This window comes from Hemicordylus capensis, chromosome 3 (assembly GCF_027244095.1).
Source record: "Hemicordylus capensis ecotype Gifberg chromosome 3, rHemCap1.1.pri, whole genome shotgun sequence".
NCBI lineage: Eukaryota > Metazoa > Chordata > Lepidosauria > Squamata > Cordylidae > Hemicordylus > Hemicordylus capensis.
The window spans coordinates 196,393,494-196,421,406 of NC_069659.1; the positions used below are offsets into that span (position 1 = coordinate 196,393,494).

Sequence of the window (27,913 nt, forward strand, 5' to 3'; positions counted from 1 at the left end):
CCCTGACTGTAGCCTGTTCAGTTTCCCCCACATATCAGTGGTTTCCCATGTCTTATCTGAGGCAAAGTAAATTAAACTGCATTTGGGAAGATTACTGATGTGGGGGCAAAAGCTGCCTCCTGCCTGGGTGCTGAACTTGCCCATGCCTTTGTTCCTACCTCGGCTGTGTTCCCAATTACAGCCTCTCTCTTTTCTCCTGTGGTCATCAATGGCTCTTATTAACTTCTGTGGGAGAAGGTAAACACAGTTTATCATAGTGATGGGCATCTTGCCAGTTAATTAATATACATGGGTTAGTAACCAGAGCTGGATAATGCTTGCTGCTCTCTCCTGCTCCTGCCTACCTTAACAGCGGGTGCTATGGCAACAAGGAGAAGGAGGAAGGGAGAGCCTAGCAACAAGGAGGGTCTGGCAGCAGAATTCTAAGCAGGCCCGTTGGGAGATGGCAGCCGAATGAGAGCTGAGCAACAGAAAGAGGGGTGGCAGAAGATATTAAGGGAGTGGGGGCGGAGAGGGGATCCTGGAAGGCTGCAAAATGTAAATAGCCAAACGTAGCCTGGCCCTTCACTCATAAACAAACTTGCATCTGTCCATAGCAGTTTTTCCGTGGGTGAGTACAATGCAAACAGGAAGTGGTAGGTTTCCAGCTGGAGATTCTCCTCCTCTAAAGACAAGTATGCAACAGCCAATCCTCATGGCAATAAAAAAAAAATTAAAAACCAGAACCCGATTAGAACTGGATACTATGGCTGAGATGGTTGAAGGGAGGTCAGGGCCATCCTCTAGTCCTACAGTGACATTTAGTTTTAAAATGGATTACAAGCTTTTTAAAACTGAGAGAAACCATGGTAGTTCTTACAGATGCACAGGTTTTATTAAGAAAATCATTTGAAACCAAATGTCCTGAACTTGGACATAGCTTTTTAACATTAGTTTAATTTAAAAACAAAACAGAATTTGCTTTAAATAGGGCAACCTGGGGCAATTCCTCAGATTAGCTCTTGAGCTAATCTTGCCCCAGAGGAATAAAGAGAAAGAAGTCCCATGACAGAAAGTACAGTAAATACAGTAACATGGGTTAGGCTTCCAGTTAACACTGAAAGGTCTTTCACACAACCCTCTAAGCAGGGTGGGGAGGGAAGGCAGGATTGCACCTACCTTCCCCCCAGATGATTCTGTTCTTTACTTTGGCCACGTGGCTCCCACACCCACATGAGCCATGTTGCCAGGAGCCACATGGCCATCTGGAGGCCAGGGAAACAAAGCCCAGCCTCCATAAATCCCACAATGCACCACATGAGAAGTACGGTGCATTGAAGGATTTCCGCACTACTGGGCACTCTAGCCACCCAGGTCTGCAGCTGCTTGGGCTGCAGGCAGCCCAAGCAGCCACGTGACCAGGGACTGAGGTAGAAGAGCATGCTTGTGCCCAGGTAAGAAACCCGAGCTACCGGTTGAGACAGCACCAGGATTGGGTCTGATCAGCCCCAGTGCCTCTTGCAGCTTCTACATGTGTTTAACAGTGGCAAAATAGACACTTGCAAGCTTTTTCACATGACTGCGCATATTTTGTACTGAGGAAGACATCCATGTTAGGCAGTGGCCTGAGGCCTCACAGTCAACCATGAAGCCTAAGGGGGGCGGTGCCAGGAGGCGGCCATGAGTCTCTTGTGCTACCACTGCCTCCTTCTACCTGCTTTCTGTCCACAAATGACAACATCCCTGCCTCTGGGGAATGTTCCAATTTGTGCATGGGGAGGCAGGCTGGAGTAGCTAGTAAGAGTGCAAAAGATTTGCAGTGCCGCTGCTGCCTCCCCTCCTCTCCCTTGATGAACAAACAGGCTTTCCTACCATAACTCAATCACACAGGGGCTTCTGGGAGGAGATACCATTTGCTGAGAAGGAGATAGGAAAAGGAAAGATGTTGGCAGTGATTCCTCCCCACTCCCCTCTTAATAAATGGGGTAGCGTGCAGAAGTGGCAGCTCCTCATTTTGTCCACCATCTGAGGGTGAGGAAGAGAAACAGGTGCTGCCACCACCACCACCGCGTGCCTTTATTAGGCTTCTCCCTTACAGTCAATAATCTATTTTACAGCCAACACATTTTCATCAATGAATTATGCACAGCATTTTGTACCTGTGCATAGGTACAAACAAGGTCTGTGTCTTCCACAGCTATATTTTCAGAGATGTAAAACTTGACATTGTATGGTGTTTGAGAGTAACCCGTATCCAACACTTCAGAAGAAATCTGCAGCAGTCTTCGAAAGTGAAAAGTGCTTTTAATAAAGAAGTTTGGAAGCAATTCTTCAGTTAAACTTAAAATAGTCTATGCCACAGGAAATATATCTCTTGTTTTGCCTTTGTTTGCTTTTTCTGCCAGTGGTTCATGTCCTGCAAAATATTGTAAAGAAAATTTAATGCATGTGAATAATAAACTGAATGAATTTTTGAACCCATGTAGCTGGATAAGAGCAAGCGATACATAACAGGTCCTGGAAACACATTTTAGGCAACACTGGTTGTCCTAATCATAATTTTTATCCAGTAGTTAAACAGATATAAATAAATGTTCATAGTTCCTGAGATGGTTTGTTTTAGAATGCAAATCAGGAGTACCTAAGGGGGTCTAACGTGGTTCTTAACATGTTATTGGCAGGATTCAAGCATGCCCCACTTTCCTCCCCTCCCCTCCCTCTTGGAGAGGTAGAGGCTTGGAGAGAGAGCAAGTGACTTTGTGTGAGAGAGAAGAGGCTTGGTTAGAGAGGAGCTTGATGAGAGGGGGCCTGGGTGAGAGAGAGAGAGATGAGGTATGGCAGGGGTTGGTATGAGGAAGGGGAGGCTTGGTGTGTGTGTGAGAGAGAGCGGGGGAGAGAGAGGCAGGCTTGGTGAGAGAGGGGGGCTTGGAGTGAGAGGGTAAGAAAGAAGCTTGGTGAGAGAGAGAGAAAAGGGGGCATGGCAAGACGAGAGGGCGGGGGGAGGCCCACAATTGGCTCCACCTCTCGCTACCCCTGCTCTGCTCCCCCAGTCTCAGGAGCCACCATTGTCAATTGTAGCATTACCAGATCTAAATCTTCTTCAGTAAAAAAATCTTATCTGTTCCTAAATACAATCTTATAGGTAAAGGCTTCCAAGCTTGCCATATGATGCTTGCCAAATGATACTTGCCATATAATTTTGCTGTAGTGCGTTAACAACTTTTGAGAACAGTAATTTCATTATGACATAAAATGTTATGCCACATAAAATTGTTTCAGATTTGGGGCAACTGATGGCCACTCATGGTCTCGTAATAATTGTTCAATTATTGAATTTTTTCCCAATAAGTTTCTAACATAGAAAAATAGGAAGCTACCATATACTGAGGAAGACCATTGGTCCATCTAGCTCAGTGTTGTCTACACAGACTAGCAGCGGCTTCTCCAAGGTTGCAGGCAGGAATCTCTCTCAGCCCCTATCTTGGAGATGCTGCCAGGGAGAGAACTTGGAACCTTCTGCTCTTCCCAGAGCAGCTCCATCCCCTAAGAGGAATATCTTACAGTGCTCACACACCAAGTCTCCCATTTATATGCAACCAGGGTGGACCCTGCTTAGCTAAGGGGACAAGTTATGCTTGCTACCACAGGACCAGCTCTCCTCTCATAATTATTTCAATTCCATAATTACACAAAACCATGTACACAGCCCTGGGCTCCTTGATTGAACAATGGGATATAAATAATGTAGTAGTAGTAGTAGTAGTAGTTGTTTGTTATTTTATTTATTTTATCATCATCATCTCTGGCTCAAATTTGTCTGAGAACATTGAGCAAATGCTTGCCTTCTCTTTATGATGATATTTTTGGGGCACAGAGACCAAATATTAAAAAGGAGACTTGCAGAATGGAATGCAAAAGCTTCAGGTTTTAGATTCCTCATGATGCAGCTCTGTTCCCTAGAGGAGTGAGCATAGTAATCCACTGGGATTTTCTACCTCCTGTTGCCTTAAACAGTTCATTTGCCTGCCATTATTTCCAGTTGGAGCCACATTTCTTAACAGTGAAACTCTCAGAAGTGCAGCCTGCCATTTTCTGGATTTCAAATATCTTTTGGTTGTACCTAGATGATCGATTTGGCACAGGAACACACCACTAGAATCATAGCACACCCTAGCAGGGGAATTTTATGTTATACTACCATGGGCTATGCCACCCATGCTGGTCCTGCTAGCCTCTGGATTGCCATTTGGACTAAAAATAATTAGCACGGGAATTGCCATTATTCCTATCTGGCTTTGCAGTAAAGTGGCACACCTGGCAATATCTCCTCTCCCACATGAACATCTTCATCTAGAAACAACATGAGTGAAGTGCATCAGAACAAAAGGCCACCGATTGTCAAGGTTTATGTGATATCTTCTGTGTTTTTGTTATAGTGAGCATCCTCTTAGTCAGCTGATCTCTGACTCAGACTCTGAAATGGACAGCACAGAGCAACTGGCCCTGGGCAGCACAGACACCCTCTCCAATGGGCACAAGGCTGATCTGGAGGCTGCTAGACGCCTGGCAAAGAGGCTCTACAACTTGGATGGATTCAAAAAAGCAGATGTGGCCCGCCACCTGGGGAAGAAGTACGTGTGGGTATTAAGAGAAAATACTCTTCATCCAGACTTCCATTAGCTCCCCAAGGGATTACTGCAGCCTCTACACTCATACAGAACCGTCTTGAGAAGAAGGACTTGTGGAGATAAGACACTGCCCTCACTCCAGAGTAACAAGTAAACCTTTGGCTAGCTTGCTTTTATCAGAAACTCCAGAGATGGCACTGTTTTCTGGACGGCCCACCCAGCTATGTCTAGGGGACAGCCAATGCTTGTTTCCTCTAGCCTGAAAGCAACATTCACACTAACCACATGTGCCTTCAGCCCTAATAAATGTTGCTACTAGAGAATAAAGCTGTTGCAGAGAATAAGGGAGCATATGATGAAGTCCTCCAGCAGACTGTAGGTGCCTTTGCTAGCTTAATGTCTGTTCTTTCTGAAGTCCTGTCTTCCCATTCCATTGCGGTGGTGTTCATTCATCTCTAATGCTATAGCTCTTTAAAATATTTCTCTCCCCCTTTCAGTAATGATTTTAGCAAGATGGTTGCTGGAGAGTACCTGAAGTTCTTTGAATTCACTGGAATGAGTTTGGACCAAGCACTTAGGTAAGTGTTCCAGGGAGAACTGCAGTCTCCAGAAATGCTGAAGGCATAAAAAACCAAGTTTGACAGAACTTCAGGGGAAAGTTGCCACCTGCAATAGTTGGTTACTCTCAGGATTAAACTTTCTCTCTTTTAAGAACATACTCTAATTGTGTATTTCCATTATTCCTTAATACAGCCACTTCATGTCAGCCCACCAGCATTTGGTAAACTTTCAGTTTTTGCTCTCTGATGTGGATTGTAAAAACTGAGGGGAGGGGGATAGTCCAACACTTGGCAGCTGATGTGTAGGCTTGTGCTCTGGCAGCACCAAAGCCAAATAATCTGTACCTTTATGCAAGTATTGTGTGGAGATGGCTGCTTGCAGTGCTACTGCATGCTTCCAGTGCGAGGGGTTTCCTTTATGGGAAGTGGAGCCTCATACCACAATGGCTTGGTTGGGTGGTGCGCACAGAGCACTGGGATAGATATTCCTTCCAAGCACTTTTCCCCATAGAGCCTAGTGCCAGGGTGCTATAGGGCTTGGCTTCCCATAAAGCAGCCCCTCACCTTTCACCAGAAGTGCTCAGCTCTTTCCAAAGACATTTGCACTTCAAGGAGCCACCCCCATGTGGTACAAGTGCAAAAGTGCAGAATATTTGGCTTTGACACTGCTGTAGCATCGGCCTACTGTGGAGTTCCATTCAGCTTGGAGGAGAGGGAGGCATTACAAGTTGTGAACGTCTGTTGTAGAACATGCATAATTTTTTTTGGAAGCCATAGGTTGCAGTGGTAGCTCTTCTGCAGAAGGGTATACAGACGTTTCCAAATTGTGCCTCCACAACAGGGAATCTAATCCTCAATGTACAGTTCAGAGTTATGTTTTAAAGGCAATGTTTTCTCCTCGCACAATTGTGGTGCATGTTCGGTATGTATGTTGTTGTGAGGCTGTCACAAGCACCTACTGGATAATGCTCATAGCATCATTTGTCACAAGAGACACATTTTCCTCTCCCCCACTCCTTGCAATTTTTCTGCTGTTTTAAAGGGATGAAGGTTCCTTTTTTAAAATTGTTTTTCTTGTGGCCACAGTACATGTGATATGGGAGATCTTTGATCTACCCAATGTAGTTTTTATATATAAAGCTCAAAAAGCAGCTGGGGGGAGGGGCACAAATGGGCTCAGAGCACCACTACTGGGAGAGGGCTAGTAGGCATGCTGTGGGGGAAAGACAGAAATCTGTATTGGTCCTCTTTTCCCCCTCAGCATGGCTATTAGCAGATTGGAGTGGGGGGACAGTTTTGTCGGGGCTTGGTTACTTCTGTTAGAACACAAGAACAGCCCTGCTAGATCAGGCCCAAGGCCCATCTAGTCCAGCATCCTATTTCCCACAGTGGCCCACCAATGTTACAGCTGGGTTACAGTGTAATCCCTGATTATGATAGTGTCAGGGGACGGGGGTATATCAGCATAGTGAGGATTGTGAATTGCACCCTTAACTTGTTTATCTCCTAGGGAAGAGATTGATCCTCAGGTTAGTAGCAGGATATATCAAGACAGTGGATATGATATTGGGGAGTCAGCACCTGTTCCTCCTTATCTCCAGGTCCTTTCTGAAGGAGCTGGCCCTCATGGGTGAAACTCAGGAGCGGGAGCGAGTCTTGGCTCATTTTTCCCAGCGCTATTATGAGTGCAATCCCAAAGCCATCTCTTCTGAGGGTGAGATATCATCATGAAGCATGAAGGAGATGGGTGGTGAGATGTTGGGATTTGTAACATGTTGCCTTAGTTCTTGGCATTAATTATTAATTATTATTAATCATAATTAATTATCATTTTTATTATTATTATCATTACATTTATATCCCGCTTTTCCTCCAAGGAGCCCAGAGCAGTGTACTACATACTTGAGTTTCTCTTCCACAACAACCCAATGAAGTAGGTTAGGCTGAGAGAGAAGTGACTGGCCCAGAGTCACCCAGCTAGTATCATGGCTGGATGGGGATTTGAACTCACGTCTCCCTGGTCCTAGACCAGCACTCTAACCACTACACCACGCTGGCTGTGGCTTCTGCCAGGCTAGTCCCACAGTGCAACCCAAGGTCTTTTATTACTCCTATCTGGGGCATACCATGTCCCACATGGCACATAGATACGATTGCTAGAGCCGGATTCTATGCTGTCTGCATTGGAACCTATGCCACATGCAGCAGTTGCCTCCAGAAGGGGTGCAGAGGCCAAGAAGCTGAACTTTCGGTGAGCTGAATAATGGTGGCAACAAAAGAAGGAAAGAGTCCCATGAACTGGCCCTCTTTTTGCCTGCCACCCAGCACAGGAGTGGGCTGAATCCAGTTACTTCCTCCTTCCACACTCTTCTCTTGCCTGTGCATACCACTCTCTTTATATGGAGAGTTGAACTGGACCCCTGATGTCTGCTATACAAAGTTAGAATTCATGCTGTAAAACAAGGTATGGTTGCATGTTCCCCACTTCCCTGATTGTTCCAGGGACAGCACTATTGGGTTCAGTTTTCTTTGGATGAGAGCGAGCACTCGAGATGTATGGTCTCTTTGTAATACTTGCTTTATTTGCAAATATGCAAGGAAAGTACAAGTGGAAGCAAAAAGGCACTTGGGCAGTGGATCTGGCACCCTGCACAGAGAGGACCTGTGTCCCCGAGGCGTTTTCAGTCTTCAGCCAAATTGTAATGTTCTCTCTCAGAACGTTGTCTCTGTCCCTCAGAAAAACAAAACCCTTGCCAGCTTCTCCAAGCCCAAACACAGTGAAATTCCCGACTCCTAACCATGAGCTCCCATTAATGAAACATCAGCCATGCTGCCTAACACAGGAATGGCCAGTTGAAATCATGACATGCTCCCCTGGCAGCTCACATTGCTCCCCGGCAGCATTAATCCACACCAAACCCAACAGCTCAGTAAAGAGCTAATGCTGGCGGGCTGACTATGAATCAAATAAAAAATGCTTCAGAAGAAGACAAAACCACCATTTTGAAATGTAAAAGCCACAAAATGCTGCAAGTCAAATATCGAAAAAGATGCACCTTCTAGAAGGTGACAGCAAGTGTGCTCAGATTTGAATGGAAGTATTGAAGAAGGAAATTAATACTAATGAAAATAAAAATTCTAAAAACAATCTAATGTCCCCGACTAGTTCCAAAGCGAAGTAAAATATGTACATATTGCTTCAATCAGCTGCGATAAAGAAAAGCTCATATAGCTCTCCTTCTGTACATCCATTCATATGGCTATGGGTCTGGTTCATAGGATTTCTATAGGGATTGTACTTGTCTGCCTTCCACTTTCCTATAAGGTCATGCATGACCATCAGTCTTCAGAGCTAGAATTTTAGTGCAGATGTGGTCCACATTGCAGAAGTCAGTGATTAAAAATATGAATTACTAAATACCCGATGGCTGGGCTGGGGGCTGATTAATCTTTCTGGTGTGTTTGCTGCAGATGGAGCTCACACTCTGACCTGCGCCTTGATGCTCTTAAATACAGACCTTCATGGACATGTAAGTGCCTCTGTGATGCTTGTTGTCTGCCTGCTGTGTTGGAAGCCTATCGTTGGCATAGGGCACTTCCTTGCCCTGAATTGGATTTCCACTAAGCGAGGAAGAGAACTGGTCTTGTGGTAGCAAGCATGACTTCTCCCTTTATCTAAGCAGGGTCTGCCTTGGTTGCATATGAAAGGGAGACTAGAAGTGTGAGCACTGCAAGATATTCCCCTTTAGGGAATGGAGCTGCTCTGGCACCACTGTCTCAACCAGAAGTTGTGTAAGCTGCATCCCCGTAGTTTCTCCAATTAGCCACAATGGGAGAAACTGTGGGCAAGCAGTTTCTACAAGCACCAATTGGAACAGCAGTGTCGTTGCTTCTGTGTACAACAGCAGCAACAGTGCTGATGTCTTCTGGCTCTGTTACCCCTGCACATCATGTCAGCCATTAATATAAAACAACACTGGTTGTACTAAACATTGCCAACATTTGGTATTCAGCAGCATAATGCCTCTGAACACTGAGGTTCCATTATCACAGCTAATAGCTGTTGATAGACTCCCTATCTTCTATAAAGTTGTCTAAGCCTTTATAAAAAACCCATCTACTCCAGTAGTCATAATGAATTCTGTCCTAATGAACCTGCTTTAATTTAATCCTCTCTCTCTTGACCTCTGTTACTCTTATTCCTCTTTCTGCTCCTAGAACATTGGGAAGCGAATGTCCTGTTCAGATTTCATTGGGAACCTGGAAGGACTCAATGGAGGGAGCGATTTCCCCCGAGAGCTGCTCAAGGTAAATCCAATTAGAGCTCTCTTTGGGCAGGTACAGTGGAAGGAGTGCCTTTCTCAGAAAGCTGTTACCAAGCCACTCTTTCAAGGACAGTTCTGCAAACCTGGCAAGCTTTGTGTTTTTCCATCTCAGAGAGATGATTTGAATTATGAAAAAGGGACAACATTATTCTGGGCAACAGTCCTTTTCAAGAGAGGACTTTCCTTAGCCAGAACATTTATTGTAAGTGATGATGATAAATGCTCTACTTAGAAATAAAGGGGCCAGCACTCTACAGCCATACATTGATAACTAGCTGGGATGAAAAGTATGCTGCATTCTTCTTGGAGTCTGCTATTTGGTATAGAGTAGCTTCCCCGAATTTTCTGCTCTTTTAAAGAAAGTTCAGATTATGTGATGGTCAAGATATTTCTTTGAAAATGCACAGATTGTGGGTATCCCAGAGGTGGTTAAAAGCTGATAATGAGAGAGGATATGGATGGGAACAATGATGTGTTTCAAAACCACTTAATTCACTTTTGTGGTTACACAAGAGCCCACATGATGGATGTTCCTGATCGTGGGCATTCCCAATTGGCTGAGACTGCTGCGCACATAAACACCAGCCCTGGGAGTGTTGCACAAGAGCACAATTGTACAGCTACTTAAAATAGCCTGCCTGCATTTGTGCAACAGAGCTTACATTCAAAACAGCACCAGGGTGTTTTACATGCACAGCAGCACCAGCCAATCAGGTATTGTTGTCTTGCATTGTGCATCATGTGGGCCACTGAAAATAGAAATAATACAATTAGTCAAAAGGTTATCCCAGAATAAAAATAAATAAATAATTGGGTTAAATACAGGAATAGACTTCAGCCTTCAAGCTCTTCTTTTTAAAAAAATAAATAAATAGTTATTCATAATCCTTTAATATGAATAATAGATTGAGAGACTTTTCTAAATGGGTAAAATATAACATTCATCAACATAGTCTTTGTTGAGAAATAACTGCATGACAGCGGCACCCTACTCATCAGCCTGGGACACTGCTAGTGAGGGGGGTCTGTACTCAAAACTAAAGAGGTTAGTAACCTTATACTTGTATGAACCACTATTACTGAGAAATATGTATTTATTTCAACTTCTCTTAATCTATTCTTTGCTGCCAACACCAAGCTCCTTATGCTTGGGGTTTTATCCTGACAGCCCCTAGTAGAGTAGCTGTGCGTTGCGTGAGAAGGCCATATAAGGCACTGGACACAGGATGAACTTTTAAATAAAACAAAAACAAGTTATTTATGTACAAGCAGATTAAAGTTTCTCTCTGCCAAAGTAGGGCTCCACACTCATAATGGTTTCTATAACAACATTAAGGCTTGGCTACCGTGTATATATTGCATGATGTAAGATTTGTGACACACAGATTTCACCCACTGGCACAGACGTTCTACATAGTGTACATGGACAGTTGGAGAAGCAATATGACAGTTGGATCGCCTGTCACCTATACACACACCGATCCTCTCCTACCCAGTCCCTCCCTGGAACACCACCAGTCCCAGAACAGACCCTGTCTCTCTAGAGATCCTCTCTCTAGCCATGGCGTTTTCAAGACTAGGCCCTACAACGGGGTCAGGATGTATCAGGGAAGTGTGCTTCCACACTTCCTGCATCATGACACTGCAATCCCTACGTGGACAGCAGGGTGCCATTCACATTTCCGATGCCTTGTGAATTTAATCGCTGCAGTATAGAGCAAGGATGTTGTATATCCGGTGTGAAAAAGTTGCTGTTTTGTCGGGTTGTTAGTTGCTGCGAGACTGCTCCCCCTGCTGTTTACGTTCCTAATGTGACTTGCCCGAATGGAGGCATTTTGCTGATGATGACCAACTAGTCTGGAAAGCGCCTATGTCTGTCCCTGTCTGAGCTTACAGAAGGTCAGTTTAACTGCCACTCTTTGCTCCATTCTAAAGCCCCTCCCTTAGGAATCCCACCTGGAGGGCGGTTCCTTGGGCTTTAAAAGGTGATTGACAGGACTCCAGATAATCAGAAATTATTGCATTGCCTTGTGCATCATGTGGGCCGCTGAGAATAGAAATAAGACCATTAGTCAACAAGTTATCCCAGAATACTTAATTAAAAATGGGTTGAATACAGGAATAGACTTAAGCCTTCAATCTCTCTCTCTCTCTTTTTTTAAAATGTTATTCATAATCCTTTGTTTAATATGAATAATAGATTATGCAACTTTTCTAAATGGTTAAAATATAATATCTATCGACACACTGATTTGTTGAGAAATAACAGTTTTCTCACTCAAGAAGACATAAGCCTTGTTACCCAGGGTGCTCTCCATCCTGGTTTCAAAATCTCAGGTAAGACACTTTTTTGTATATGCTCCAAGTTACATACCTTGGAATGACTACTACAGTGCTTATTGATATGTGAATCTAGGATTGCACGTGATGTTCTTAAGAAAAAGGGACATTCTTTCACCATTTACACAACTTTTGTAAACAGTTTTAAAGTTCAGAAAATTTCTTTGGGAACTGTTGGGCTTCTTGTTCTAGAAAACACATAGTCTAATATCTTCATGTTACTAAATTGTCTTCAGTAAGTTATGAAAAACAAGATGCATAATGGAAAATGATTCATGATTCAAATGGAGTATATTAGCCCACTTAGGCTTAATAAAATGCTTTACACTGATAGATTCCAATACTGGAAATGTCAAGGTGAGCAGGCAGATTTCATGCCCCTCTGGTGGAATTCTACCTATGCCTAGGTTAATTTGGTCTCAGATTCTGGACTTAAATTGTGGAAGAAAATTTGAATCAACAAGAGTTTTGTTTAAATTATTTGAATGAGAATATTCTATTACTCATTGGTGAAAATTTCAGATATTGTCTGTACTGGACAATGGAAACTTCCTACAATTCCATATGTGAAGAAATTACTGTTTAAAGCATTATAAATGGCTGAAACGGACAAACTGACAGATAGAGGTTGTTCACACTAGAAGCCCTACCCAGGCTTCCACAGCCCAACCTGGGTATGGCTGCTCTTGTGGAGCATCAAGATTAAGTTTGATCCCAGTGCTGCCCTGCTCGGTAGCCTGAGGTTTTTCCCCAGGCTATTACCCAGGTAGAAGGGCACTCTTCTACTTGGATCCTGGTTGTGTGTCTGCTTGGGCTGCAGGCAACCTGAGCAGCCACAGAGCTGGATGCCTAGAGCGCCCAGCAGTGGAGAAATTTCCCAATTCACCATACTCCTCACGTGGTGCATTGTGGGATTTCTGGAGGCTAGACTGCATTTCCTCAGCCTCCAGAACTCCATGCTGCTCACCGCAACAGTGACTGTATGTGTGACCAAGTGACACAGCACAAGGATCACCATGGTCATGTGGGGGGAGGTAAGTATACTCTTGCCTTCCCCCCAGCCCTCTCTAGCCACCAGGGATTTGGTTGTGTGAATGACCTTACAGTCTCTGCCTGCAAAGCTGTCAGATTTGTAACATCTAGACCTGAGAAACTGGCACCATTTTATGGGAATGCAAATTGTAATGATATAAGGTTAGAGGATTGATTTTTGCAACATCTTATTGTTTCAAGGAAATTATATAAATGATTTAAATAATAGGGAAATACGCAGTCTGCAAAAATGAAGTGAATATATTTTATTTTATTTATTTTATTTTTTACATTTTATATCCCACTCTTCCTCCAAGGAGCCCAGAGCGGTATACTACATACTTAAGTTTCTCTTTCACAACAACCCTGTGAAGTAGGTTAGGCTGAGAGAGAAGTGACTGGCCCAGAGTCACCCATCAAGTCTCATGGCTGAATGGGGATTTGAACTCGGGTCTTCCCAGTCCTAATCCAGCACTCTGGCCACTACACCATGCTAGATATAGCTTTTGAAACTTGCTTGTAGGGCAAGCCTATAGGATCCAAGGTGGAGACACTCTGCTAGATTCCCACATTGGTGGTGGTGGTTGTGGTGGTGATGATCCTGGTCCAAAAAAGTGGAAATGCCACAGGCAACTGGCATAACTCCTCTCTAGGTTTGAAAGGAGGGTGGCTTTTACTGAGCATCTCTGTAGCTGTAACGTGGAACACTGGAACATATGAAGCAGACCATCAGTCCATCTAGCTCAGTATTGTCTGCACTAAGAGTGCACAACTCAAATGCCCTGGTGGGCCGGAATGAACCATGACTTGGTGTGCAGGGGCCGAGGTCAATTTTCAGAACATCATTACATTAAAATTAATTAACAATATAAATGAAAACAATTATTAGTTGTAGATTTGTAGATTTTTTTCAAGGGACCCACAATTTTAACCAAGGATAGTGGCAGAAAATGGGCCCTGCATGAGCGTCTGCAGACAGGGCAAGGGGGGCACTTCCCCCATCTCCTGCTGGATCCAATCAGTATTGGGGCAACTCGGTCCCTATCCCCATCCTCGGGGCACTCTGAACTGAGTCAGAGCTGAATGAAGTGCTGACTGCTGAGGATCAAGAAAAGTTCAGAGGTGCCCCTTTTCCTGATACTAACAACGTCAGATGCAGGGAGGCATGGCCAGTTGTGAGCAGAGGGGCACTGTCTCTGCCCCTCTCTCCATCCTCAGCAGTCAGCATTTCATCCAAGCCTGACTTGGAGCTCTTTTCTCTTCCTCTCCAAGGCAGAAAAGAAAGCTCTGAGAGTGAACACTGAATGAAATGCTGACTTCAGAGGAAAGGGAGAGGGGCGGAGCTGCCCCCCTTCCCTATACTGGCCATGCCTACCTGTATCTGATGGTGCAGGGGTGTGGTTAGGGCACATACACCAGCACACACACTTCTTCTTCTTCTTCTTCTTCTTATTATTATTTATTAGATTTGATTTATATACCGCCCTTCCAAAAATGGCTCAGGGCGGTTTAAACAGAGAAATAATAAATAAATAAGATGGCCCATTTGCAGTGGGGTAGAGGGCCACCAGCTGAAAAGGTCCTGCAGACACCCATGGGGCCCTGTCCCTGCTCAGTCTGTGTATGCCAGCCCCAAACAAATACCACATCCTCTCCCTAAATTGCTGTGGCTTTCAAGTTGCAATCCTGGGCATGCTTATTTGGGAGTAAGTTCACTGGGCACACCATGGAATATATTTCTCAGTAAACATACATAGGATGCTGTTGTATGCAAGTTTCCAGAACGAACAGAGGATGCCTCCCACTCAGAGAAGAGGGAACTGACCAAAGGAGTGACCCTCTGCCTTTCTGGGGTGTGCTCTGCTTGGGCCTGCCTGATGCCACTGCTGCTGCCGCTGCTCCAACCCACTCCAGTTCTGCTGCTGCTCAAGCAGCAGCAATTGGCTCACTCACTTGTTGGTCCATTGTTGCCACATGCATTTCATCTGCTCTCAAGCAGTCGACTGCATTGAACGGTTGTTGCTTGACAGGGGGACAAGCTAAAAGCTCTTCATGTCTCCTGCTGTTGCTGCAGGATATTCGTGTTTGGGGGCCAGCAAAAAAGTCTTCGCAGGCCAGATCTGGGCCCTGGGCCTTATGTTGTGCAGACCTGGTCTACAATGACTGACAGCAGCTCTCCACAGTTTCAGGCAGAGGTATTTCCCAGTCCTACCTGGAGATGTCAGGGATTGGACCTTGGACCTTCTCCTTGCAAATCAGATGCTCTACCACTGAGCTATGGCCTCATTCCTGAGGATGCCTGGTTTGGACTTGAGCTCCCCAGAAGTGACAGGTGAGATATGTTGAAGTGGGAAAGACAAAGGCATTGAGAGCTGTGGTGATCCTAGCACAGCCATCAGTAGCTGCCCTGGCTTTCCCTGGCTGCATTAGAAAATGTGTTGAGGGAAGAAACCAGAAGGTATCTGAAGAGAGATGTTTTGGAATGCAAGAATTGTCACACCCAAAGGCAAGATGTATACAAGGGCCTTTGCAAGACATGGGTCAAATGTGACATGTTACAGATGCATATTTTCTGGACATCTTTTCAAAATATGGCAATCAAAAACGTATTAGGGTTATTCACACAACCAAAATTGAGATGGCGGGGGGGAGGCAGGATCCTATCTGCCTTCCCCCCAGACGATCTGACCCTCTTCTGGGCTCTGCCGCTCGCGCACCCATGCAGCTGGTGCTGTAGTGAGCCCAGTGACTATCAGGAGCAGGGGGAAGGCAACTAGTCTGCCAGATATCCTACAATGCCCCACACAAGCAGCATAGTGCATTGGGAAACCTCCTTGCTGCCAACCGGCTCCTTTCCCCCCATCTATTGCCAAGATGACAACACCATCAGCCAGAAGACCAGAGAGTGAGGTAGGAGGTGTGTGCTTGTGCTCCTACCTCACTTTCTGCCTGGGTTTAGGATCAGGGCTACCTGGGGGATGAGCAGCAGGATTGAGAGCGAACCTGGCGCTTCTCATGAGTAGCTTTACCTGGGGTAGCCTTGTTCTACTCCCACAGGGCTGGTTGTGAGAACAACCTCATTGTTGCACATAGTCATTGTCTGGTCCCTCCTTCCAAGGAGACAGCTTCACATCATACAGGCCATTCCCAAGTCTCAGTCTTCCTGGTCTATATTGCTTTCATAACGTGTCTTGCTGTAGGCTTGAGATTCCCACTCTGCTTTTTAAGGATGCCGACTCCCTTTTAAGCTCCTTTGCACCCTTTCTTTGACAGGTTTTGTACAGGGCCTGTGAGTCACTGTTGCTCAGGTTGCCAGTAGCTTATGTTCTGGATGTCAGAGTGGAGCTTGTAAGCCTTGGGGCAGAAAGCTGGCCACTTAGCTGTAACAAGGAAACATGATTCAGATTTCCAAAGTCCACAGGAATTTTGGTCTAGAAAAACAGCACAAGAGCGTATTTATACATTGGGCTTTCAAAAGCCACATATTGTGGGTGCTGATCGGTTGAGTGATCTCAGAAATTTCTATGGGAAACTGACAGGCAAGACTGAGAAATGATATGGTAGGGCAGAGAAAGGTTCACCAAGGTTCATTCTCTGAACCTGTTATGAAAGCCCTGGCTCCGTCCTGGAATATGTGGGTTAGGGGGTGTCCCCAAGCATGTACAGAATACATTTCTGTCACATTGAGCAACTACAGTCTGCCTCGCACCACTGGAACTTGGGTTCAGGATTTCAAGTTCACAGAGTGAATTTTCCAGGCAGGTTTGGGCACGACACCTCTCTCAATTACTAAAATAAGCACTGTTGGTTACTGCTACTGAATATTTGCTATTGAATATAAAATATGGTGTAATGATGTGAAGTGGGGCAGACTGAAGGAAAGCCTTCCTCCTTTCTCTGCTCTGGTTGCTCTATCTACTACAATTGCTCATGGGGATTCCATGTGTAGGTTTAAATTCTTCTAGCCCGCTGCTGCTGACAGGGGGCACACTCTGCTCACTCGTAGTTTTAACTTGTTGACCAGAGAGTGCCAATATACAGTTTTGCTCCTGGTTTATCCATAATACCCTGCTTTTGTCAACTTACTCATGCTGTCTTTGAAATACTTCTGCCTAATCTTTTTACTTTTCCAGTATTTTCAACAACTAAGAGCCATGTGAAAACTTCCACTGTTCTAGAAAATTTAAAACTAAGGGATTCCTATCTCCATAAAGTCCATGTGAGAATCTGTGGGTTCCCTTTTTTTTCTACCTGGAGTGTGTAGATTGCTCTCTGCTTGGGTGAGGCTTGGTTGCTGTTGCCCTTCTTTAGTCCAGGAAAACAAACACATTCTTCCACTGGCAGAACTACCCGTTTTAACACCGGTACCAGCAGAGAAGCAGCTGGCCTAGGGAGCAAGAGGCTGTTAGTTCAAACCCCTGCTAGTGTGCGAGAGAGAGAGAGAGAGAGAGAGAGAGAGAGAGAGATATGAATGAAGTCACCTGTATTGGGCAGCAGCGATATAGGAAGGTGCTGGAGGCAGATGCTCACTTCGTGACAATGGCAAAGGCATCATCTCATACTGCGCATGAGGAAGGCAATGGTAAAACACTCCTGTATTCTACCAAGAAAACCACATGGCTCAGTGGTCGGCAGGAGTTGACACCAACTCGACGGCATAATCTTTCCTCTCCTAGGCTTAGAACTACAGCAGTTTCCTATAGTAATTCTATAGTAATTCTATAGCACTATAAACAAGCACAGGTTTAACATGAATCTAAGTTGCACCTTTCCTGAAGTTGCTATTAGCTGTGGGTGTGAGGAGACAGATAGAATATAGGTATGTCTCCCTGCCCCCTGCAATGGCTAATAGCAGCTTCAGAAGAACAATTTAGATCAGGGCCATGGTGCAGGGGGGAAGGTTTAAACACCTTGTCCCCTGTCCCCACCTGCAGCTACTTTTAATGAAAGAAAAAGACCTTCAGAGATCCAGTCACAGATCTCCCATATCGCAGGTAATTTGACCCTAATATGGGCTGAATGAAATCTGTTTCCATTTTGAATCTTGCTACCATTAGATATCTAGCAAGAGAGAGGCAGAAGCACCCACAGGGGTTTGTTTAAAGTCGCATGATTAAGCCCTTGAGTAGGAGAAGCAATATTTCTTATTACACCCACCTTGATATCCTAGAATGTTTTCCCTCCCTCTGATCTTACATCTCCAGCTGCCTGTCTGATATTTCCATTTGGATGTTTCATCATCATCATCATCATCATCATCATCATCTCCTCAAATTCAATATATCCAAGACCAAATTTCTTATCTTTCTTTTCAAGCCCTATCCTCAGTATCCAGTAAGAATGTCTTTGTCCACCTTGTTGAATAGGGATGAAGCCAAGGATCTGAGGAAAGAGAGGGGATTGCTGGCAACCATAAATAATAACTGATTAGTGAGCTAAGCCAAAATTTGTAGGTCACTGTACTTCAGCCTTCCTCTCTGGACTTGCTTTGCCTCACCCAGCACTCCACTGCCAAAATCATGTACTGTTCCATGCACTTATTACATGATTCCCTACCTTAAATCCTTTCATTACCTTCTTAGCTGCTCCTGATTCCAGCACAAACTCTTTGTTCTTACCTCCAAAACTCTTTGTGACCTTGCCCCCACGCCTTCATTCTTCCCAACACATCCTTGTCCAGGACCTCAACTTGTTCAGATACACCACCATCAGCTGTCCAAAGATCTCTGGCTTCCTCAAACTACTCTGCTCTTTCTTCCCATTACACCTGAAACTACCTCTCATTCACCTCTGTGCTTCCAGCTCTCTTAACATCCTTAAAACCTCTCCTCAGAACCTATCTTTTCTGTGAAGTTTTTGGTGCAATCAGTGTCAAGAAAATTAGTCTGCGTGGAAGTGTAGTAACAACCACCTTTCATGACTATGCTTGGCTCAAAGTGAGGCAAAACAGCTTCAAATAGGTGCAGGACTGCCAACAGCTATATTAACCTTGCAATATTTTGGGAAAGTCAGTCATGGCGTCGATGTGTTAGAAAGGACAAAAGAGAATAGAAATGTGCCTTGAAAACAAAGAGTTTCTTTATTGAGGGGTAATGGGGTACAGAAAGAGAAAGGAGGGTGGTAAGCTTCTAAAGCACATCGCGCGGGGAAGGGGAAAGAGAATTGAGGACGAAAGAAAGAGGAAAGCAATTTTGCATAGCTACCTGCTCTAGTTGGTTCTCTCCAGTTGGCTCAAGCATGAGGTGAGCTTTGAGGCATGGGTGCAGAGTCCGATGGTAGGGTGCAAATGTAAAGATGCAGACTTGCAAGTTGGCAAGAGCATGTGGTGCAAGGTATCAATGCCTTCTTCTGGAGGGGTCTTATGGGGAAAAATATACTCTGAGGCATAACTGAAGAGTTTCAGTGAAGGAGACTAACAGAGGTGCAGCTAGGTAATTTTGGACCCAGGACCTAATGAGCTTATGCCCCTCCCCTATGCAAAATAAGCATACATTTTACCACAAACCCACAGGTCCAGGCCAAAGTGCATTTGGGCAGGGGGGAGACTACACAACCCTCAAAGGATCCATACACCTTGATCATTCACCACAAACCCACAGATGTGGGCCAGAGTGAATTTGCCACACACACACACACACACTCACACTCCAATGGATTTGCACAGCTTCTTGGCCATTCACAAACTAACAGGGATATTATGCAGGCGGGTGTACCACCAGGATTGGGCCTGATCCCAGCAGTTCATACTCACATGCAGAACTGGGCTGGGCTCCCTTAGCCCGGTTTTGCATGCTCATGTGAATAGCCTCTACATGTGTCCCTTGCTCCACAATTCAAATGCAAAATCAAGTTGGATACTGCATTTGTAAGGAGAATAAATTGAAACCACAACACATGCCACTTGCTTCACAGTTCTCATGCAGACCTTTTGGATCACAAGACAACTTGAGCATAGTGCATTTGGTGTTTTTTTTAAATGAATTGTTTGTTTATTCAGATGTAACACTCAGTTCAGCTTTCACTAGATGTGAAGTACTCCATTGATATAGATAACTCTATCTGGTAGCTTTACTGCAGTATGAAAAAATCATTAAAAATAAATCATAGGATTGACCCATTTCCTTGAAATAAAATTCACAGACTCATGCCATCTTGGGCTACCTGTGTGCCCAATTTCAGAAGCCCAGCCATTCTGGAAAGTTGGGCAAAGGGGGGGCATGTTGCACTTTTTAAATGAAGGCAAAGGGCAAAATCTTATACACGGGGGTGGAATGATGGTCCAAGGAGGGGCTTCTCTTTCAGAAGTTTTTGTAATTTTCTGCCATGAAACAAGCCACTTACAGGACCTTTAAAAAAGGTTTTTTAAGAATTAAAAAAAATCATTAAAAATCAATAGAATGACCAATTCACTTCAAAATCAATACACAGAGTCCTAATAACCTGTCCTACATCTATGCCAAATTTCAGAACTCTAGGCCAAGCCATTCCAGAAATATAAAAAGGGGCCCTCTTTTCCCTTGGGGAACAACATGAGGCCTTCCTAGAGTGGGCACACAGGCCTGTTTCTTTAGAAAACTTACATTGTTTTGGAATTCTTGCTCCAAATAAGGCATGAATATCAAGTATTGATTAGGTTATGTTTGGGGGTGGTTCCCTCTGTGTGCTCCTTAAACAAAGGAAATGTTTCACAAAGAGATCACCAAGAGCAATCACCTGAATAGAGATGGGAAGGGGACACATCGTGCTTTCTGTCATTACACACCCAATTTCATTAACAATGGGGAGGAAACATGGTGAGAAATTTGACTTAGCCTTGGGACCTCTTGTCCACATATAAGGGAGGAAGAGAACTTTGCATTCCTTCTGCTTTTGTCGCTTTCATTCTTCTAATTTGGTTTGCCCAAAATCTCTATGTATATGCTCTGTTGCAATCAGGGGCATTTCCTTTAGTCCATTGCAGCCTTACAATAGCCTGAAGACACCATGAGGAAACGCCTTATCAGAATGGCCTGTCACTTTTGGAATGTAGCCAGCTAAAGCTTCTTATCCCAGAAAGCTAGGAAAATAGCTAAGTTTCTCTTGTTATTTATTTATCATATTTTTATACCACCTGATAAGTAAATCTCTAGGCGGTGTACAAATTTTAATATTAAAAATCACAAGTTAAAATACATAACACAGTGAAATAAATATAAAACAAATTATTAAAATTCTGTTTAAAAGCTTGTGAGAACAGGAGAGTCTTCCTGAAAACAAACAGAGAAGGAGATGCTCTTATTTCAGCAGGGAGCATATTCCAAAGCCCTGGGGCAACCACAGAGAAAGCCCGGTACTGAGTCGCCACCAAACGAGCTGGTGGCAACCACAACCAGACCTCTCCAGAAGATCGTAAAAGGCGAGAGGGTTCATGACAAAGGAGGCGCTCTCTTAAATAGCCTGGACCCAAGCTGTTAAGGGCTTTATAGGTAATAACCAGCACTTCGTATTTCACCCGGAAACATATCAGCAACCAGTGCAGTTCTTTCAAAACCGGTGTTATGTGGTCCCTTTGTGTTGTCCCAGAGACAAATCTGGCTACTGCATTCTGTACCAATTGTAGTTTCCAGACTACGTACAAAGGCAGCCGCATGTAGCGTGTATTGCGGTAGTCAAGTTTGGAGGTTACCAGCATATGTACCACTGTTTTAAGGCTGTTCACCTCTCGAAATGGACATAGCTGACTTAACAGCCGAAGCTGACCACTGCCTCAACCTGAGAAACCAGGGAGAGCTTTGGGTCCAGGAGCATTCCCAAGCTATGTACCTGATCTTTCAGGGGGAGTGTAACCCCATCCAGAACAGGCAGATCTAAACCATCTCTTGGGTCCCAACACCCCACAGTCAGTACTTCCATCCTATTTGGATTCAACATCCATTTGTTATCCCTCATCCAGCCCATTACCACCTCCAAGCAGGCATTTAGGGAAGATATTCCATTTCCTGATGAGGTCGACACGGAGAAGTAGATCTGGGTATCATCAGCATATTGATAACACCCAGGACCAAACCTCCTGATGATCTCTCCCAGCGGTTTCATGTAGATGTTAAAGAGCATTGGAGACAGTATGGAGCCTTGTTGAACTCCATGCTTCAGTTCTCACTTTTCAGAGCAACAGTCTCTAAGTGACACCATCTGGAATCTACCAGAGAGGTAGGAGTGGAACCACTGTAAAACAGTGCCACCCAATCCCACCTCCCTCAGGCAGTCCAGAAGGATACCATGGTCGATGGTATCAAAAGCCACAGAGAGATCCAAAAGGATCAGCAGAGTCACACTCCCTCTGTTGATATCCAACTGGAGGTAATCTATCAGGCTGACCAAGGCAGTCTCAACCTCATAGCCCACATGAAAGCCAGTTTGAAATGGGTCTAGATAATCTGTCTTGAATTATACATTATAAGTCCCTCAGGGCAAGGAGCTGCCATCCTGTACTTTATAAAATGCCATGGACTATGATGGTGCTCTATAAATCATCATCACCTCCCTCCAGACCATTCACCTACTGTGCTACTGATGCCGAAGAGATGCATCAACACTTGCACAAGAAAGAAAGTCCTGAAATCCTTTAAAACTGCCCTCTCACTGATGCTGCCGCAGCATCAATTTGTGCAATAGAGATGAGAATGTGCTGCAACCTTCAGCTCCATTCTTTTAGCAAAGGCTGGTATTAAGAATGCCTGTTGCAGACAACAGCTTTGTTCTCCATTACACCAGCTGTGTGTGTTTGTCTTGTACCATTCTTCCCAAGAGGACTAATGACTCAATATGGGCCACGTGAGTGCCAGAGGGCAAACTTCTCTTTGCTTGTTCATCTCTGTGGTGGCACCATCCCGATGATGTTGCAGCGCTACAAACTCAGAAGGAAATAGCTTCATCTTGCAGAAAGTGCATCAGACTAGGAAGTAGTAAAACAATCTGGAATGTATACCCACTTCTGCTGCTAGGCATTTTCTGCCCCACCCAGGCATGCCTCAGTTTCCTTATTGGTTAGTGTAAGGAATTACAGCCTTTGTTTCAAAGCTAGCTCACATAAGGAAAAAGAAATTCCGAGTCATCCTTGGTGAGCTGCCTGGCTAGGCTTCTCATAAAACTATTCTATATTTATGGTAGATTTAAAATGCTGCCGCTACCACCCCTTTATTGGCAAAGCCTGAACCTCCCTGGGCTTGGGGTAGAATAACCCAAGGAAAACTCTCGTTTTCCTAGTGGATAAGTACTAAAAATCTTCCACACATATGCCTGCATGTGGTGAGAAAAACTGATAGCTTCTGAGTTCTTGAGGACCCTTTTGCACCAGAGAAATCCCCCCTTCTGGCCTCCTTTTTCCTGAGTTGAAAACCAACTCTGAGAGGCTTGTAAAAAGAAAAGAATAAAAACACAGTTTTATTCAATTACCACAGACTGCTTCCATCTGAGGTTTTTAGCTTTAGATACATGCAAAAATATTTAGTAGATTACAAAAATGGGTTGTCTTAGGCTTCAGTTTTAGGTTGCATTTAGGCACGCTTAGATGTTTACAGAGTCTTTTGCAACACCCTAGATGGTTGGATGTAGGCTAGTGTTTCTTATTTTAATTATATTGCAGGTAAACAATACTAGAACAGTATCAGGGATATACAAAGCACACACACAAAGAAATATAAGTTCCTAACACAAAGTCTGACTAAACAAACTGTTCCTTATGCTGGATTCCCTTTTCCTTGAAAACTCACCAAAACTCCTGCTGAGAAATCAAGCTTCCTGCAGATCTCTCACCCTGAGAGATTATGCTGCAGCCTCCAGGCATGAGGCATCCGACCCCATGCTAGTCCACACTCTCTGCACAGACTTCCTTTCTTGTTCCCAGAATTCCCAGCAACAGCTCTCTAGGTGTACTGATTGGGTGATCTCTGGAGGTCACCAGCCTGTCAGTCAAGACAAGTGTTCCCTTCCAGTTAACTCTTTAGAAGGAGGGGAGACTGGTCACTACAGTTAGATAAGGATGCCAGTAGCTGTTTCCACAATAGATGTCCTGTATACATGAAAACCCTATCATTTCAGTGCTGAATTGATCATGGTGCCAGGATTACAGGTGAAACTCGGAAAATTAGAATATCGTGCAAAAGTCCATTAATTTCAGTAATGCAAATTAAAAGGTGAAACTGATATATGAGACAGACGCATTACATGCAAAGCGAGATAAGTCAAGCCTTAATTTGTTATAATTGTGATGATCATGGCGTACAGCTCATGAAAACCCCAAATCCACAATCTCAGAAAATTAGAATATTACATGGAACCAATAAGACAAGGATTGAAGAATAGAACAATATCGGACCTCTGAAAAGTATAAGCATGCATATGTATTCAGTACTTGGTTTGGGCCCCTTTTGCAGCAATTACTGCCTCAATGTGGCGTGGCATGGATGCTATCAACCTGTGGCACTGATGAGGTATTATGGAAGACCAGGATGCTTCATTAGCGGCCTTCAGCAATTCTGCATTGTTTGGTCTCATGTCTCTCATCCTTCTCTTGGCAATGCCCCATAGATTCTCTATGGGGTCAGGTCAGGTGAGTTTGCTGGCCAGTCAAGCACAGTACACTGTATACTTTTCAGAGGTCCGATATTGTTCTATTCTTCAATCCTTGTCTTATTGGTTCCATGTAATATTCTAATTTTCTGAGATTGTGGATTTGGGGTTTTCATGAGCTGTACGCCATGATCATCACAATTATAACAAATTAAGGCTTGACTTATCTCGCTTTGCATGTAATGCGTCTGTCTCATATATCAGTTTCACCTTTTAATTTGCATTACTGAAATTAATGGACTTTTGCACGATATTCTAATTTTCCGAGTTTCACCTGTATATATAGAGTTGGGGTGGAGACTGGTGAGAAATAGAGGCTATTCGCATGATTTCTCCCATCATGAGAAGCACCAGGCTCGTCTGCGAGCCCGGTGGTTCTTAAGTGGGTCACCCGCCTAAATAACCCTCCCCTAAGCCCAGGTTAGAGGAGCGAGCACTCCGCTAACCCGGGCTCTATGATCGTGAGTTGCCATGGCAACTCATGAGTAGACTCCCAACCAGGAGACTTAAAAGCAGCCTCCTGACTTGGGGGTCTCTTCAGCATGCCCTGCACGCTCGCCGGATCCCCCCAGCCCCAGCCGGCTCCGTAACAGAGCCGGCAGTCATGTGGGCAGCCGGTTCGGCCACCCGGAGCAGACTGCTGGGTCGTCTGCGGGGAGAGTGGGCTAAGCCCTCTCTCCCTGCTAACCCTCTCCAGGTGGCTCCCACTGATCATGGGAACCGCCTCATAATCTTACTACTTTCCGCTTCAGTTCCTTCGACTTTTTGCCTGTTTGCGATATACAGGTGAAACTTGAAAAATTAGAATATCGTGCAAAAGTTCATTAATTTCAGTAATGCAAATTAAAAGGTGAAACTGATATATGAGATAGACGCATTACATGCAAAGCGAGATAAGTCAAGCCTTAATTTGTTATAATTGTGATGATCATGGCGTACAGCTCATGAGAACCCCAAATCCACAATCCCAGAAAATTAGAATATTGTGAAAAGGTTCAACAGTCTAGGCTCCAGGTGTCCCACTCCAATCAGCTAATCAATCCATAACACCTGCAAAGGGTTCCTGAGCCTTTAAATGGTCTCTCAGTCTGGTTCATTAGGAATCACAATCATGGGAAAGACTGCTGACTTGACAGTTGTGCAGAAAACCATCATTGACACCCTCCATAAGGAGGGAAAGCCTCAAAAGGTAATTGCAAAAGAAGTTGGATGTTCCCAAAGTGCTGTATCAAAGCACATCAATAGAAAGTTATGTGGAAGGGGAAAGTGTGGAAGAAAAAGGTGCACAAGCAGCAGGGATGACCGCAGCCTGGAGAGGATTGTCAGGAAAAGGCCATTCAAAAGTGTTGGGGACTTTCACAAGGAGTGGACTGAGGCTGGAGTTAGTACATCAAGAGCCACCACACACAGACGGATCCTGGACATGGGCTTCAAATGTCGTATTCCTCTTGTCAAGCCACTCCTGAACAACAAACAACGTCAGAAGCGTCTTACCTGGGCTCAAGAAAAAAAGAACTGGTCTGTTGCTCAGTGGTCCAAAGTCCTCTTTTCTGATGAGAGCAACTTTTGCATCTCATTTGGAAACCAAGGACCCAGAGTCTGGAGGAAGAATGGAGAGGCACACAATGCAAGATGCTTGAAGTCCAGTGTGAAGTTTCCACAGTCTGTGTTGATTTGGGGAGCCATGTCATCTGCTGGTGTTGGTCCACTGTGCTTCATTAAGTCCAGGGTCAACGCAGCCGTCTATCAGGAGATTTTGGAGCACTTCATGCTTCCTTCTGCAGATGAGCTGTATGGGGATGCTGACTTCATTTTCCAGCAGGACTTGGCACCTTCCCACGCTGCCAAAAGTACCAAAACTTGGTTCAATGACCATGGGATTACTGTGCTTGATTGGCCAGCAAACTCGCCTGAACTGAACCCCATAGAGAATCTATGGGGCATTGCCAAGAGAAGGATGAGAGACATGAGACCAAACAATGCAGAAGAGCTGAAGGCCGCTATTGAAGCATCCTGGTCTTCCATAACACCTCAGCAGTGCCATAGGCTGATAGCATCCATGACACGCCGCATTGAGGCAGTAATTGCTGCAAAAGGGGCCCAAACCAAGTACTGAATACATATGCATGCTTATACTTTTCAGAGGTCCAATATTGTTCTATTTACAATCCTTGTTTTATTGGTTTCATGTAATATTCTAATTTTCTGGGATTGTGGATTTGGGGTTTTCATGAGCTGTACGCCATGATCATCACAATTATAACAAATTAAGGCTTGACTTATCTCGCTTTGCATGTAATGCATCTATCTCATATATCAGTTTCACCTTTTAATTTGCATTACTGAGATTAATGAACTTTTGCACGATATTCTAATTTTCCGAGTTTCACCTGTACATCCTAAAAGAAAGTGATTTTTCAAATGAGAGTTTATAAAATCAGGGGTAGGGGGGGATATTACAGGAATGGTATACAATGCTGCGGAAGCTCTGCAAGTGGTTGCTTGCTGCTTGTTTTTCTGTTTAAACTGCTCCCTGAGGGCTCCTGTGATTCAGCGTTACTGCAGGGGTGAGAAGTACCCGAGAAGTTTTAAGACATCTTTACAAAACTGTCACAAGCTAATATGAGCAGAATTTTGGGTGGGGGTGGAGTTCATGTCCCAGGCATGATTTCAGTGGATGCCCTTTCTCTTGCAGGGCCACATCCCACACAACATCTTCCATCACAAATCTATTACTGTCTGAGCTCTGAGAAAATAAGTTGTCTTCAGAACAGAGGCACTTTTTTTGAGAGAAGGTGACCTCTGGCTTTTGTACAACAAACTGAGAAACATATTTGCCATTTTATAAACGGATCTGTTTATAGTCCTGATACAGTCCTTATATCACTGGTGTCCCAAAGCAACCACTGGTTTCAGAAAGGCAGTTTCTTTGCTTCTCCACCCTTCTGCCTTTTGAATCTTGGTTTTTTTCTTCCCCACCTCTGGCCTGACAAGCATAAGCAGTTACATGGATCTGGTGTAGGGATGTACGAATCGATTGGGCACAAAATGATTTGTACCTGACTTTAGCTAATTCAGGTGATTTGGAGACAGAACAAATTGACCCTGTGGTCCATTGGCTAGATTCGGGACCAAATCGAATCACACTGGATTTGATTAGAATCGCTTTGAGATTTGGATTCCTCCTATCATTTCCCCCAGATCCCCAGCTTTCTTTTAAAAAAGGGGGGGGCTAAGCTCTAGCCCTTGTAGAACTGGGGTTATGGAGCAAAATGTGTGGTCACTATTTTTCAAGTGTTTGGATTCTTTGGCGTATAATAACTCTTCCTCAATGAATCCCTATGAGGATTCATTACACACCTTCATTTCTTCTATTCATTTTGACTGTTTTTGGACAGGGCCAACTGTCAACTGCCATGTGCCAACCTCCTCCTCCCAC

General features: G+C 44.4%; 1 protein-coding gene and 1 long non-coding RNA gene across 7 annotated transcripts in view; one reads left to right on the forward strand and one right to left on the reverse strand.

Moving 5' to 3' along the window:
• Positions 1-27,913, forward strand: part of PSD (pleckstrin and Sec7 domain containing) — a 140,543-nt gene that overhangs the window by 54,009 nt on the left and 58,621 nt on the right. For 3 of the 6 annotated variants that reach the window (XM_053312752.1, XM_053312753.1, XM_053312751.1), the window contains exons 6-10: positions 4,416-4,616; positions 5,105-5,185; positions 6,769-6,881; positions 8,639-8,697; positions 9,386-9,475. In XM_053312752.1, the coding sequence (XP_053168727.1) occupies positions 4,416-4,616; positions 5,105-5,185; positions 6,769-6,881; positions 8,639-8,697; positions 9,386-9,475 (544 nt within the window). Of the gene's footprint in view, positions 1-461; positions 611-1,404; positions 1,434-4,415; positions 4,617-5,104; positions 5,186-6,768; positions 6,882-8,638; positions 8,698-9,385; positions 9,476-27,913 lie in introns of those variants that run through there. The other 3 variants (XM_053312756.1, XM_053312755.1, XM_053312754.1) reach the window with 3 other exon arrangements.
• On the reverse strand, positions 438-12,648 carry LOC128352300 (uncharacterized). The gene is made up of 3 exons (XR_008320309.1): positions 12,595-12,648; positions 11,449-11,539; positions 438-2,395 (listed from the first exon to the last, which is right to left on the reverse strand). It is a non-coding gene; the product is annotated as an uncharacterized LOC128352300 (long non-coding RNA).